This window comes from Somniosus microcephalus, unplaced genomic scaffold (assembly GCF_052327205.1).
Source record: "Somniosus microcephalus isolate GS21.2 unplaced genomic scaffold, FLI_Smic_1.0 unresolved_chr1, whole genome shotgun sequence".
Taxonomy (NCBI): Eukaryota; Metazoa; Chordata; class Chondrichthyes; order Squaliformes; family Somniosidae; genus Somniosus; species Somniosus microcephalus.
Window position 1 is genome coordinate 162,884,462 of NW_028225179.1, and position 16,390 is coordinate 162,900,851.

The 16,390-nt window shown below is 51.8% G+C and overlaps 1 protein-coding gene across 1 annotated transcript in view; it reads right to left on the reverse strand.

Annotated features, from left to right (window-relative positions):
* The window catches only part of LOC147096435 (superkiller complex protein 2-like), a 70,704-nt gene that overhangs the window by 31,132 nt on the left and 23,182 nt on the right, over positions 1-16,390 (reverse strand). The window contains 9 exon segments of the mRNA XM_085973821.1: positions 100-112; positions 1,391-1,720; positions 1,723-1,739; positions 5,968-6,113; positions 8,215-8,259; positions 8,261-8,359; positions 13,333-13,499; positions 14,818-14,871; positions 15,318-15,392. Coding sequence (XP_085829947.1) covers positions 100-112; positions 1,391-1,720; positions 1,723-1,739; positions 5,968-6,113; positions 8,215-8,259; positions 8,261-8,359; positions 13,333-13,499; positions 14,818-14,871; positions 15,318-15,392 — 946 coding nt within the window.

Here is a 16,390-nt window from a genome sequence, read left to right on the forward strand (position 1 = left end):
AGCCCACCCCCCCACTCCACTCCAGCCCACCCCCCCACTCCACTCCAGCCCACCCCCCCACTCCACTCCAGCCCACCCCCCCACTCCACTCCAGCCCACCCCCCCCACTCCACTCCAGCCCACCCCCCCACTCCACTCCAGCCACCCCCCCACTCCACTCCAGCCACCCCCCCACTCCACTCCAGCCCACCCCCCCCACTCCACACTCCAGCCCACCCCCCCACTCCACTCCAGCCCACCCCCCACTCCACTCCAGCCCACCCCCCACTCCACTCCAGCCCCCGCCCCCCCCCCCCCCCCCGCCAGCCCCCGGCCGCCCTCCCCCCCCACGCCAGCCCCGGCCCTCCTCCCAGAATAGGTGGGCAGGACACACATTCTGTCCTGGTCCCACTGAATTCAATGCACCAGGAAATGGCAGGTCTCGTTAAAAACCCGGCTTTGGGACAGGAGCCTCTGCCCCACCCACTAATCTGCAGCAGTTTGTAGTAACTGCCAACCTCTGCCACTTTAACATGGTCCCAACAACCACTGGCAGGCAGGAAGTGCAGGTTAGTGGTGGGGCGGAAGCTCCCAACACCCAAGAACATCAGTGAAGCAGCTGGGCAGGCGGGGGGGGGGGGGGGGCGCTTTTAAACCACAATCCAGCAGAGAGAGAAATGAAAACGAGTGAAAGGAGAGAAGAAGAAAAGGAAATAAAGAAAGAGAAAGGAAGTTGTTGAAGACGAAAAGGAAGGAACGGAAGAAAGAAAGGGAGCAGAGAAAGAGCGAGAGGAGGAGGGGAACTAGAGTTTAGAAGAATGAGAGGGGATCTCATTGAAACGTATAAAATTCTGACAGGGCTAGACAGACTGGATGCAGGGAGGGGGTTTCCCCTGGCTGGGGGGTCCAGAACGAGGGGTCACAGTCTCAGGATACGGGGTAGGTCAGTTAGGACTGAGATGAGGAGAAATGTCTTCACTCAGAGGGTGGCGAGCCTGTGGAATTCTCTACCACAGAAGGCTGTGGAGGCCAAGTCACTGAATATATTTGAGGAGATAGATACAGGAAACTCTCGATTTACCAGCACCTCAATAACCGGAAATCTCTGTTAACCGGCAAAATTCAGGAGTAGGTTCAGGTAATTTTTTTACTTCATATTAGTGGCCGTTCCTGGATCTGTGGCTGTGTAACCGGGGTTCCTGCACCTGTTGCTAAGCAACAGGACGCCTGGATCTTGTGGCCAGGGTTCCTGCACCTGTTGCTATGCAACAGGGAAGCCTGGATTTGTTGCTGTGTACGGGCTCTCGTACCTTTTACTATACCTCTCTGTAATCCGGACTTTGATAAACCGGCACCACGCTGGTCCCGTCGGTGCCGGATAACAAAGAGTTTCCTGTAGATTTCTAGACACAAAAGGCATCAAGGGGTATGGGGATGAGAGCGGAATATGGTATTGAGATAGAGGATCAGCCATGATCAGATTGAATGGCGGAGCAGGCTCGAAGGGCCGAATGGCCTACTCCGCTATGTTTCTGTGGAAGGAAATAAAGAACAGAAGGAAATAAAAGGACGGAAGAATTGTGAGATACGGAGAACAAGGAGCGAGATACAGACCTGAGAATTTCTGTCGTCATTATGAGGCAGGCAGCCTCCGGGTGCAACTGCACATCTCCGGTCAGCAGCCCCACATCTTTAAACGTGTTTTTGAAATCCCTGAACTTCTGATTGGACAGGGCCTTAATGGCGATGTATAGATTGTCCTGCCATTAAAAATTCGCCGGTGTTACCAGACAGAGAGACAAACCCAGCGACGCGATCGGCAACAAGCTAACCAGCGGGCGACAAAGGAAAGACAGACTTGCATTTCTACAGCGCCTTTCACGACCACCAGACGTCCCAAAGCCCTTTACAGCAATGAAGTACTTTTGAAGTGTGGCCACTGTCGTAATGTAGGAAAAGTGGCAACCAATTTGCGCACAGCAAGCTCCCACAAACAGCAATGCGATAATGACCAGATCATCTGTTTTTTTAAAAAATTTTAAAGTGATGTTGATTGGCCAGGGACACCGGGGGTGGGGGGGGCGGGGGGGGGGGAGAACTCCCCCCTGCTCTTCTTCGAAATAGTGGCCGTGGGATCTTTTACGTCCACCTGAGGGGGCAGCCGGGGCCTCGGTTTAACACCTCATCCGAAAGACGGCACCTCCGACAGTGCAGCGCTCCCTCAGCACTGCACTGGGAGTGTCAGCCTAGCTTTATGTGCTGAAGTCGCTGGAGTGGGACTTCATAGAATCATAGAAAGTTACAGCACGGAAGGAGGCCATTTCGGCCCATCGTGTCCGCGCCGGCCAACAAAGAGCGATCCAGCCTAATCCCACTTCCCAGCTCTTGGTCCGTAGCCCTGCAGGTTAGAGCATCCCAAGTGCACACCCAAGTACTTTTTAAATGTGGTTAGGGTTCCTGCCTCTACCACCCTTTCAGGCAGTGAGTTCCAGACCCCACAACCCTCTGGGTGAAGAACTTCCCCTCAAATCCCCTCTAAACCTTCCACCAATTACGTTAAATTTGTGCCCCTGGTTTTTGACCCCTCTGCTAAGGGAAACAGGTCCTTTCTATCCACTTTATCTATGACCCTCATCATTTTATACACCTCAATAAGGTCTCCCCTCAGCCTCCTCTGTTCCAAGGAAAACAGACCCAGCCTATCCAGTCTTTCCTCAGAGCTAAGATTCTCTACTCCCAGCACCATCCTTGTAAATCTCCTCTGTACCCTCTCTAGTGCAATCACATCCTTCCTATAGTGTGGCGACCAGAACACAGTATTCCAGCTGTGGTCTAACTAGCGTTTTGTACAGCTCCATCATAACCTCCCTGCTCTTATATTCTATGCCTCGGTTAATGAAGGCAAGTATCCCATATGCCTTTTTAACCACCTTATCTACCTGTCCTGCTGCCTTCAGGGATCTATGTACATGCACACCAAGGTCCCTCTGATCCTCTGTCCTTCCTAGGGTGGTACCATTCATTCTGTATTCCCTTGCCTTGTTAGTCCTCCCAAAATGCATCACCTCACACTTTTCAGGGTTAAATTCCATTTGCCACTGTTCTGCCCATCTGACCAATCTGTCTATACCGTCCTGTAGCCTGAGGCTTCCCTCCTCGCTATTTACCAATTCCACCAATTTTCATGTCATCTGTGAACTTACTGATCATACCTCCTACATTCATATCTAAATCATTAATATACACTACAAACAGCAAAGGACCCAGCACCGATCCCTGCGGTACACCACTGGACACAGGCTTCCAGTCACAAAAACAACCTTCGACCATCACCCTCTGCCTCCTGCCACTAAGCCAATTTTGGATCCAATGTGACAAATTGCCTGGATCCCATGGGCTCTTACCTTCTTGACCAGTCACCCATGTGGGACTTTGTCAAAATCCTTACTGAAGTCCATGTAGACTACATCAACTGCACTACCCTCATCCACACAGCTAGTCACCCCCTCGAAAAATTCAATCAAATTGGTTAGACATGATCTCCCCCTGCCAAAACCATGCTGACTATCCTTGATTAATCCTTGCCTCTCCAAGTGAAGACTAATTCTGTCCCTCAGAATTTTTTCCAATAATTTCCCTACCACTGATGTTAGGCTCACTGGCCTGTAATTCCCTGGTTTATCCCTACTGCCCTTCTTGAATAATGGTACTACGTTAGCTGTTCTCCAGTCCTCTGGCACCTCCCCTGTGGCAGAGAGGTTCTGAAAATGTGTGTCAGAGCCCCCTGCAATCTCCTCCCTTGCCTCACACAGCAGCCTGGGTTACATCCGTCTGGGCCTGGGAATTTATCACTTTTAAACCCGCTAAAACCGCTAGTACCTCCTCCCTCTCTATACTAATTTGTTCAAGTATATCACAGCCCCCTGCCTGATTTCTATGCCTACATCGTCCTTCTCATAGTGAACACAGATGCAAAATATTCATTTAAAACCTCACCCACATCTTCCGGCTCTACACACAGATTGCCAGTTGGTCCCTAATGGGCCCTACTCTTTCCCTGGTTATCCTCTTGCCCTTAATATATTTATAAAACACCTTGGGATTTTCCTTTATTTTGCCCGCCAGTGTTATTTCATGCCCCCTCTGTGCTCTCCTAATTTCTTTTTAAGTACCCCCCTGCACTTTCTATACTCCTCTAGGGCTTCCACTGTTTTTAGTCCTTTGTATCTGCCAAAAGCCCCCCCTTTTTTTCCTAATCCATTCTTGTATATCCCTTGACATCCAGGGTTCCCTGAGCTTGTTGGGCCCACCCTTGACCTTTACGGGAACATGTTGGCGTTGTACTCTCTCTATTTCCTTTCTGAAAGACTCCCACTGCTCTGATGTGGATTTTCCTACAGGTAGCTGATCCCAGTCCACTTTGGTCTACTACCAGTCCACTACTCTAGCTGAGGCCTAACCAGTGTTTTATACAGTTGAAGCATAACCCCCCCTGCTCTTGTATTCTGCGCCACGGCTAATAACAACAAGCATTCCGTATGCCGCCTTAACCACCTTATCTACCTGGCCTGCTACCTTCAGGGACCTGTGGACATGCACTCCAAGGTCCCTTTGTTCCTCTACACTACCCAGTGTCCTACCATTTATGTGTATTCCCTTTCCTTGTTAGCCCTCCCCAAATGCATTACCTGACACTTCTCCGGATTGAATTCCATTTGTCACTGTTCTGCCCACCTGACCAATTTATTGATATCTTCCTGCAGTCTACAACTTCCTTCGACAGTATCAACCACACAGCTGATTTTAGTGTCATCTGCAAACTTCTTAATCATACCCATATATTCAAGTCAAGATCATTGATGTATACCATAAAAAGCAAGGGACCTAGTACGGAGCCCTGCGGAACCAGCCTTCCAGTCACAAAAACACCCGTCAACCGTCTGACTCGGAGGCGAGAGAGAGAGAGAGCGCTACCCACTGAGCCACGGCTGACAAGGCAGGACAAACAGGTGGGGGCTTTCTGTGCGAATGACGCACCAGGTCTGGCTACGCACAATCTTTCAGCCATGGACATCAGTGGAATGATGTTTCGCTTGCGATCGTTTAGCACTCCGGGGGGGGGGGGGGGGTTTCATTGCCTCGGGGACCTTCTGTACAAAACTGAGGTACTGAGGCAAACAAGTCACGTTACACTCACACACACACCGCAAGTGTGCAGAAATTCACTAGACTGGTCACTGCGTCACGTCAATGGCTGCCTGGTGGGAGATTGCTGCTTTTGGAAGGATCAAGTAAACCATTGTACATCTGGGAGAAACAGATTTAATAGCACCTCAAGACAGAACTGTCTAACAGGATTACAATTTGATAAAGTAATCCCTATTTACTCTCCATGGCAAGTTTTGGGCTTCCCCCAATTCGGGCCTCTTCTGCTCGACCTTTCACAACCTCAGGACGGCCCAAAGCGCTTTGCAGCCAATGAAGTATTTTTTGAAATGCAGTCACTGTTGTAATGTGGGAAACGCCGCAGACAATTTGCACACAGCAAGCTCCCACAAACAGCAATGAGATAAATAACTAGATAAATCTGTTTTTTTTTTTTTTTTAAAAAGTGATGTCGATGGAGGGATAAATATTGGTCCAGGACACCCGGGAGAACTCCCCCAGCTCTTCTTCGAAATAGTGCCGGGGGAACTTTTACATCCACCCGAGAGAGCAGACAGGGGGGCCTCGGTTGAACGTCTCATCCGAAAGACGGCACCTCTGGCCGTGCAGCGCTCCCTCAGCACCGCGCTGGGGGTGTCGGCCTAGATTACGTGCTCAAGCCTCTGGAGGGGGGACTTGAACCCACGACCTTTGGAGCCGAGGGAGCTGCCCGCCCGAGTCGAGGCCAAGATTGGGATTGAGCGGCCCGTCGATTGTCAAAATCTAACGCAGCGGCGGGAAACGCAGGCCAGGCCCGCTGGCTTTGACGGTTCCGCGTCGTACCTGGTCATGTGTTTCTGCGAGAGTGCGATGGCGTACTCGGCTACCACCGTCTTGCCAGCCGACGTGTGGGCCGCCACGAAGACGGAGTCGTGCGTCTCAAGGCGAAGGATTGCCTGCTTCTGAAACACGTCCGGCTCAAAGGGCCACTGAAAAGAGAGGGGGGGGGGGGGGACAGGGGAGAAACAAAGCGTGAACAAAATACAATGCACCGCATCAAAAGGGGCTTTTGTTTCACTGGGTCAAAAGAACTTGCATTTTCACAGCACCTTTCACAACCTCATGGCATCACAAAGCGCTTTACAGCTATTCAACAATGCGGCGCTCCCTCAGTACTGCCCTTCCGACAGTGCGGCGCTCCCTCAGTACTGCCCCTCCGACAGTGCAGCTCTCCCTCAGTACCGCCCCTCCGACAATGCGGCGCTCCCTCAGTACTGCCCTTCCGACAGTGCGGCGCTCCCTCAGTACCGCCCCTCCGACAGTGCGGCTCTCCCTCAGTACTGCCCCTCCGACAGTGCGGCGCTCCCTCAGTACCGACCCTCCAACAGTGCGGCGCTCCCTCAGTACTACCCCTCCGACAGTGCGGCGCTCCCTCAGTACTACCCCTCCGACAGTGCGGCGCTCACTCAGTACCGTCCCTCCGACAGTGCGGCGCTCCCTCAGTACTACCCCTCCGACAGTGCGGCGCTCCCTCAGTACTACCCCTCCGACAGTGCGGCGCTCACTCAGTACCGTCCCTCCGACAGTGCAGCGCTCCCTCAGTACTGCCCCTCCAACAGTGCGGCTCTCCCTCAGTACTGCCCCTCCGATACTGCAGCGCTCCCTCAGTACTGCCCCTCCGACAGTGCGGCGCTCCCTCAGTACTGCCCAGAAACGACCCGAGGAAGAGGGGCTTTCAGCAGTGAGTAGCCGTGTCCCACGGATCAGGGGGGCTCCAGTTTAGCCACCTCTCCACATTGAGTAAGCTGTCTGGGCGGCATGGAATCAAGAAATTTATGACACAGAAGGCGGCCATTCGGCCCATCGTGTCTGTGACAGCACAAAAAGAGCTCTCCAGCCTCATCCCACTTTCCAGCTCTTGGTCCGCAGCCCTGTAGGTTACGGCACTTCAAGTGCATATCCAAGCACTTTTTAAATGTGATGCGGGTTTCTGCCTCTCCCACCCTTTCAGCAGTGAGCTCCAGACCCCCACCACCCTCTGGGTGAAAAAAGTTCTCCTCAACTCCCCTCTAATCCTCCGACCAATTACTTTTAAATCCGTGCCCCCTGGTTATTGACCGCTCTGCTAAGGGAAATATCCTGAGCAATGTTCCCTCTCTAATTCCCATGTTGTGTGCAGCCTGTTTATTTCAATGCGCGACCCCTTTAAATTTGCCGCTGGTATCTTCGAGAAAACGACTTGAGCGGTCTGCACGGAACCTTCTAGATTGCCGCGCACCCAGCTCAGAGGGAGCGCCGATTCTGACCGCCCTTCTTGCTGGAATGCGCACGAGTGGACAGCAGGTTGAAAAAAGCTTGGACTCACCGACGATTCACCCCCTGGTCAAAGAGTGGGCCACTCACTGTCACAGAAATAATGGCCACTTTGGGAAAGGTACTGGGGTGGGGGGGGGGGGGGGGGGACCAGTGCCACCACAGCAAGGGACTGGCACCAATTGAAGAGAAAAACAGTGAGGAAAAGTCAAAGGAAATGGAAAGGATGGGGGGAGGGGAAGGGATGCGAGGGATGCGAGGGAGGGAGGGGAAGGGATGCGAGGGAGGGAGGGAAGGGAAGGGATGCGAGGGGGAGAGAGAGAGGGAGGGAGGGAAAATGAGGAAGTGAAGAAAAGACTGATGGGGGAAGGAAGGGGGGGGGGAAATAAGGAAGGAACAGGAGAAGGAAGGAAAGAGAAAGGGAAAAAGGATGAATGGAAAATGGGAAGGAAAAAGGAAGGAAGGAGTTTAACCTTAAAAAGAACACATATACAGTGCTGGGATAATGAAGAACAAGAGGAGTGGAAGAGACTGAGAATCGTCAACACTCCGGTTGATTGGAGAGGGTTTAGAACTTGCACTGTTCGCAGGAGCCTGGGGAAAGACAGCCAGGATCTGCCGGCGGCGATTGTAAACCCTCGGACACAGTAGGCGGCACAAGCCTGGGTGCGGTAGACATTCTCGGAGCGGTCTAATGCGCTGGCAGACCCCCCCCGCACCCAGATCCCCCCCTCCACCGCCAGGGACCTCGAGACACGGCGCGGCTTCCAGTCTCACCTTGAAAGCTGGGTCCGGGATGCGTTTGTAGAAATCGTCCACCGGGGGTGCTGATGTCGACCGGCACGGCCCACTGCTCCTTCTGCGGCACCGACGCTTCCTTTCGCTTCTCGCTCGGCTCGGGCCGAGGAGTGACCTTCACCTCCTGCAGGGGAACCGACAGAACCGAGCCTCAGTCGACATTCCCGAGGGGGGGGGGGCGCGCGCTTTCCGCGCAGGCGAAGCTACAACCATCGCTCGCCCTTCCTCAATTCACCACCCCCCACCTCCTGAAGGCACGAGGTAAGAAAAAACTGTTCCGACTGGTGGGAGGGTCGGTAACCGTAGAATCATAGAAATCTATGGCACAGAAGGCCATTGTGTCTGGGCCGGCCGACAAAGAGCAATTCAGCTTAATAAGAACATAAGAAGTCGGCCATTTGGCCCCCTCGAGCCTGCTCCGCCATTCAATAAGATCATGGCCGATCTGATCTTGGCCTTAACTCCACTTCCCTGCCTGCTCCCCGTAACCCTCGACTCCCTTACCATTCAAATATCTGTCTCTCTCCACCTTGAATATATTCACTGACCCAGCCTCCGCAGCTCTCTGGGGAAGAGAATTCAAAGATTCACGATCCTCAGAGAAGAAATTCCTCCTCATCTCCGTCTTAATTGGGCGACCCCTTATCCTGAAACTATGCCCCCTCGTTCTAGATTCCCCCACGAGGGGAAACATCCTCTCAGCATCTACCCTGTCGAGCCCCCTCAGAATCTTATATGTTTCAATAAGATCCCCTCTCATTCTTCTAAACGCCTATGAGTATAGGCCCAACCTTCCTCATAAGACAACCCCTTCATCTCAGGAATCAACCGAGTGAATCATCGCTGAACTGCCTCCAATGCAAGTATATCCCTCCTTAAATAAGGAGACCGAAACTGTCCAACTAATCCCACTTTCCAGCTCTTGTTCCGTAGCCCTGTAGGTTGCGGCACATCAAGTACTTATTAAATGTGATGAGGGTTTCTGCCTCTACCACCCTTTCAGGCAGTGAGTTCCAGACCCCCACCACCCTCTGGGGTGAAACAAGTTCTCAACTCCCTCGAATCCTTCCACCAATTACGTTAAATCTATGCCCCCTGGTTATTGATCTCTCCGCTAGGGGAAATACTCCTTCCTATCCACGCTATCTATGGGAACACCACCATCTCCAAGTTACAGACCATCCTGACTTGGAAGTATATCGGCCGATCCTTCATCGTCGCTGGGCCAGAATCCTGGAACTCCCGTCCCTAACAGCACTGTGGGAGTACCTTCACCACACTGACTGCAGCGGTTCAAGGCGGCGGCTCGTCACCACCTTCTCGAGGGTAACTAGGAATGGCCAATAAATGCTGGCCATGCCATGCGACGCCCAGGTCCATAAGCGAATGAAAAAAAAAAAATCTAGGCCCCTCATTATACCCAGACGACACAGATTTAAGGTGATTGGCAAAAGAACCAGAGATGAGGAGATCGTTTTCTGACGCACAAGTGGTTGTGATTTCGAATGCGCTGCCTGGAAGCAGGGGAACTGGATAAATACCTGAAAAGAAAAAAAATTTGGTGGGAGGGGGGCGGGTTAGAGACGAATTGGACAGCTCTACCCAAAGAGCTGGCATGACACGCTGGGCCGAATGGCCTCCTTCTGTGATTCTATGATGGCAGAGCTCCGTTACACCCTTGCCCAAATTCCCTAGACACAGAGACTGTCCCAACATCGCAGCAGACTTCGCCCTCAGCCGAGGTCCGTACTTTGGCGCTTCCTAGCAGGGGTCGCGGATGGTGAGCAGGAGCGAGAACCCTCGCAGATTTACGCTTTGCTGGTGCGTGTTCAGGGGGGGGGGGGGGGGGGGGGGGGGGGGGCCAGCACTCACACCCGACGCCTTCGGCTCCACCTCAGCAGAGGCTCGTCCGGCGTGGACACTGGACTGAGGCTCCATTCCCACAGTGTTTCCAACCTTGTAGTCAATCTGATGGCCTCACAAGGGTCCATCAAATATTCACTTTCCACTCGTGACGGAGGAGTGAAGTCACAAGGCTTGGTAGCAAAATTAAAGCCCGTGGGATTCAAGGGGCAGTGGCTGAGTGGAGAGAAACATTGAAAAATAGGAGCAGGAGTAGGCCATTCGGCCCTTCGAGCCTGCTCCGCCATTCAATATGATCATGGCTGATCCTCTATCTCAATACAATATTCCCGCTCTCTCCCCACACCCCTTGATGCCTTCTGTGTCTAGAAATCTATCTCCTTCTTAAATATATTCAGTGACTTGACCTCCACAGCCTTCTGTGGTAGAGAATTCCACAGGTTCACCACCCTCTGAGTGAAGAAATCTCTCATCTCAGTCCTAAATGTCCTACCCCGTATCCGGAGACTGTGACCCCTCGTTCTACACCCCCCAGCCAGGGGAAACATCCTCCCTGCATCCAGTCTGTCTGGCCCAGTCAGAATTTTATACGTTTCAATGTGATCCTCTCTCATTCTTCTAAACTCTAGTGAATACAGGCCTAGTCGACCCAATCTCTCCTCATACGACAGTCCTGCCATCCCAGGAATCAGTCTGGTGAACCTTCGCTGCACTCCCTCTATGGCAAGTATATCCTTTCTTAGGTAAGGAAAACTGGCTAAGGCACAGAAAGCAGAGAGCAGTGGTGAACGGTTGTTTTTCCAGACTGGAGGGTAGTATACATGGTGTTCCCCGGGGGTCTTTTTGGCATGTATTAATGACCTAGACTTGGGTATACAGGGCACAATTTCAAAATCTGCAGAGGGTACGAAACTCGGCAATGTCGTAAACAGCGAGGAGGATAGTAACAGGCTTCAGGAGGTCATAAACAGACTGGTAAAATGGGCCGACACATGGCAGATGATATTGAACGCCGAGGAGTGTGGAGTGGTACATGTTGGTAGGAAGGATGAGGAGAGGCAAGATGGTGCAATTTTAAAGGGCGTGCAGGAAGAGAGGCACCAGGGGTAATCTTTGAAGGTAACAGGCCACGTTGAGAAGGCTTTAGAGGTACGGAGCACACAAGCAAGGAAGTTATGCTCAACCTTTATAGAACACTGGTTAGGCCTCAGGTAGAATATGGTGTCCAATTCCGGGCACCGCACTTTAGGAAGGATGTCAAGGCCTTGGAGAGGGTGCAGAAGGGAATTTACTGGAATGGTTCCAGGGATGAGGGACTTTGGTTATGTGGAGCGACTGGAGAAGCTGGGGTTGTTCTCCTTAGAGCAGAGAAGAGAGGGTGTCGAGGAGATTTACCAGAATGGTTCTGGGGATGGGGGATCTTAGCTACAGGGACAGATTGGAGAAACTGGATTTGTTTTCATTAGAGCTAAGGAGGTCGAGGGGTGATTTGATAGAGGTGTCCAAGATTATGACGGGTTTGGATAGGCTAGACGGGGAAAGGCTGTTCCCACTAGTTGATGGTACAAGGACTAGGGGACACAGATTTAAGGTTTTGGGCAAGAGATGCAGGGGGGACGTGAGGAAAAACTTTTTTATGCAGCGAGTGCTGAGGACCTGGGACTCGCTGCCGACGGAAGTGGTGGAAGCGGAGACACTCGATGTTTTCAAGGGGAGGCTGGATAGGCACTCGAGGGAAACAAACTTGCAGGGCTACGGGGATAAAGCGGGGGAATGGGACTGACTGGATTGCTCTAGAGAGCCGGCACGGACTCGATGGTCCGAATGGCCTCCTTCTGTGCCGTTATGACTCTATAAGGTTAAGAGGAGATTTGATGGAGGCGTTCAAAATCATGAGGGGTTTTGACAGAGTGAATGAGGAAAAACTGTTTCCAGTGGCAGAAGGGTCGGTAACCAGAGGGCACTGATCTAGGGTGATTGCCCAAAGAACCAGAAGCGACGTGAGGAAAGAGTTATTTTTACGCAGTGAGTTGTGGTGATCTGGGATGCGCTGCCTGGAAGGGCGGTGGAAGCAGATTCAATAGAAACTTTCAAAAGGGAATTGGATAAATACTGGAATGGAATCAATGTGCAGGGCTACGGGGAAAGAGCAGGGGAGGGGGATTCATTTACTCTGTGCTGTGAGGAGGATGCAGAGAAACTCCAGGATGATTTGGACAGGTTGGGTGATTATACTGCATTTGCCATGCACCTGCCCAATGTGGATAAATGTGAGGTTTGGTGGCAAAAACAGGAAGGCAGATTATTATTTGAATGGCAATAGATTGGGAGAAGGGGGAAGTGCAACGAGACCTGGGTGTCCTTGTGCACCAGTCGCTGAAGGTAAGCATGCAGGTGCAGCAGGGGAGTTAAGGCGGCAAATGGTATGTTGACCTTCGTAGCGAGAGGATTCGAGTACAGGAACAAGGCTGTCTTGCTGCAGTTGTACAAGGCCTTGGTGAGACCACACCTTGAGTAGTGTGTGCAGTTTTGCTCACCTTATCTGAGGAAGGATGTTCTTGCCATGGAAGGAGTTCAGCAAAGATTCACCAGGCTGATACCTGGGATGGCAGGAATGACGTACGAGGAGAGATTGGGCTTATACTCGCTGGAGTTTAGAAGAATGACAGGGGATCCTATTGAAACTTATAAAATTCTAACAGGACTGGACAGACTGGATGCAGGAAGGATGTTCCCGATGGCCGGGGAGTCCAGAACCAGGGGCCACAGTCCAAGGATAAGGGGTAAGCCATTTAGGACAGAGATGAGGAGGAATTTCTTCACCCAGTGAGTGGTGAACCTGTGGAATTTTCTACCACAGAAGGCAGTTGAGGCCAATTCATTAAATATATTCAAGAAGGAGTTAGATATATTTCTTAAGGCTAAAGGGATCAAGGGATATAGAGAGAAGGCAGGGACAGGGTACTGAATTTGGATGATCAGCCATGATCTCATTAAATGGCGGAGCAGGCTCGAAGGGCCGAATGGCCTACTCCTATCTTCTACGTCTATGTCTAGCTCTGCCAAAGAACCGGCACAGGAACGATGGGCCGAATGGCCTCCGACTGTGCTGTAGCATTCTCCGATTTAAGGCAGTTGTCACACACGGTTAGAACTGGCTGCTTGTTAAGGGATCGCGAGCTGTGGTTCTCGCCCTGCCTGATTCAAACAGAGCGGTTCCCATTTTTGTTTAACCTGTAACACGAGGTCTTCCAGGCTGTTGGTTCTGGGCAGAGGCTGCTTGGCTTCAGCTGTTTTCTCTTTCTTTTCTTCCTCTTCATCGCTGTACCCTCCGAGATCGAAGTCATCCATTGCTCCTATCAGGTTTGAGAGGCTCAGGAAGCCAGGGGCCACCTTTTGCTCTGTGGGTGGAGGGAGAAAGAGACAATAAAAGCCTCTGTTCATCGCACAGAAACCAACAGAAACTTAACTGGACCAGCCACATCAATACTGTGGCAACAAGAGCAGGTCAGAGGCTGGGGATTCTGTGGCGAGTGTCTCACCTCCTGACTCCCCAAAGCCTTTCCACCATCTACAAGGCACAAGACGGGAGTGTGATGGAATACTCTCCACTTGCCTGGATGAGAGCAGCTCCAACAATACTCAAGAAGCTCGACACCATCCAGCACAAAGCAGCCCGCTTGATTGGCACCCCATCCACCACCTTAAACATTCACTCCCTCCACCACCGGCGCACCGTGGCTGCAGTGTGTACCATCTACAAGATGCACTGCAGCAACTCGCCAAATCTTCTTCGGCAGCACCTCCCAAACCCGTGACCTCTTCCACCTAGAAGGACAAGGGCAGCAGGCGCATGGGAACACCACCACCTCCAAGTTCCCCTCCAAGTCACACACCATCTTGACATAGAAGTATACCGCCGATCCTTCATCGTCGCTGGGTCAGAATCCTGGAACTCCCTCCCTAACAGAACTGTGGGAACACCTTCACCACACGGACTGCAGCGGTTCAAGAAGGCGGCTCACCACCACCTTCTCGAGGGCAACTAGGGATGGGCAATAAATGCTGGTCTTGCCAGCGACTCCCACATCCAGTCAACGAACAAATAATAAAAATAAGTAATTAAAGCTCAGCTTGTTCCCCATCACCATTTCAAAAGGAATTGGTTAGCCAGTCTTACCCACATCACAAGAGGCCACCTTTAGCCTTTAAAGTGAGTCTGTCTGGAACCACCAAAGAAAGAGTGTTATTTAAGATAGACAACCTCTCTGTACATGGTGAGCACGGGACCAGTTGCGAACTAAAGGGGTCAGCTGTGGCTCAGTGAGTAACATCCTCCCCCGAGTCAGAAGGTTCTGGGTTCAGGCGCCACTCCAGAATAAGAGCACATAAACCAGGTTGAACCGCCCGTGCGGGACTGTGGGAGCGTCACGTTAAACAGGGGCCCCCGCCTGCCTGGTCAACTGGGCGTAAAGGCTCCCGGGACCACTTTTAAAGATTAAAGCAGAGGCCATCCCACCTCCCTCAGGCAACATCACCAGAAACAGCACCAACGGGTTGCTGCATTTGCCTAAAAACACTGGCGACTCGACGTCAGAAGTGGTTCAGCAGCTGTGAAGCGCTTGGGGCCTCCTGACGATGAAGGAGCGCTGTATAAACGTTCGCTTTCCCCCTCTGAAACAATTCCAGACTAACGCACGCTTAGTTTAAACCGGTTACCTGCTTGCTTGAAATCCAATCCTTTCTTCCATCCTGGAGGCACAGTCAGCAAATCTAGGAAAAAACAAGCAAGCAGAAGAGTTTAACTTCGCCCGAGAATCACAGAATCCCCACAGTGCCGATAGAGACCATTTCGGCCCACCGAGCCTGCACCGACACATATCCCACCCGATCCCCGTAACCCCTACACCAACACATATCCCACCCTATCCCCGTAACCCCACGTATTTAATCCCCCTAACACCAAGGGTCAATTTATCATAGCCAATCAACCTAACCCGCACATCTTTGGACTGTGGGAGGAAACCGGAGCACCCGGAGTAAACTCACGCAAACACGGGGAGAATGTGCAAACTCCACACAGACAGTCACCCGAGGCCAGATTCGAACCCAGGTCCCTGGCGCTGTGAGGCAACAGTGCTAACCACTATGCCATGAGCCACCGACTGGCAGGGGTAAACGGGAAATGGCAACTCAATCCTCGGCTGCCAAACACTCACCTCTCTCAAAGTCAATGCTTTCTTCAAATTCTCCCACTGATTGAATCATATCCAAACTTGGCTCGTCCATGCCCCCTAGAGGGGGGGGGGGTGAGGGGGAGGAGAGCAAGAGAAAATAGATTACACATGTAGATTTAAATAGAATTTACAGCACACAAACAGGACATGTGTCCCAACAGGTGTAAGCAGGTGTTTCTGCACCACACAGGACGCCTCTCACCCCATCAGCACACACTTCTCATCCTTTCACCCTCATGTCTTCATCTAGATTCCCCTTAAATGCATCTAATATGGGTACAAGCACACATGTGTCTGTGCGTGTGTGTGTGTGTGACACCCGAGATCAGTATGATAAAGGTTGGCTGCATACGCATACTTCACATCTCTCTTGGATAGTGTTAACAGAGATGAGATTAAAGAGTGTCTCACACGCACCAGGGACAGTGCTATAGTGGAGATCAGTGTGATGAGGGTGGGCGGGTGTGTTTAACAGGGACGGTGTTATAGTGGAGATCAGTGTGATGAGGGTGGGCGGGTGTGTTTAACAGGGACAGTGCTATAGTGGAGATCAGTGTGATGAGGGTGGGCGGGTGTGTTTAACAGGGACAATGTTATAGTGGAGATCAGTGTGATGAGGGTGGGTGTGTTTAACAGGGACAATGTTATAGTGGAGATCAGTGTGATGAGGGTGGGCGGGTGTGTTTAACAGGGACAGTGTTATAGTGGAGATCAGTGTGATGAGGGAGGGCGGGTGTGTTTAACAGGGACAGTGTTATAGTGGAGATCAGTGTGATGAGGGAGGGCGGGTGTGTTTAACAGGGACAGTGTTATACTGGAGATCAGTGTGATGAGGGTGGGTGGGTGTGTTTAACAGGGACAGTGTTATAGTGGAGATCAGTGTGATGAGGGAGGGCGGGTGTGTTCAACAGGGACAGTGTTATAGTGGAGATCAGTGTGATGAGGGCGGGTGTGTTTAACAGGGACAGTGTTATAGTGGAGATCAGTGTGATGAGGGAGGGCGGGTGTGTTTAACAGGGACAGTGTTATAGTGGAGATCAGTGTGATGAGGGAGG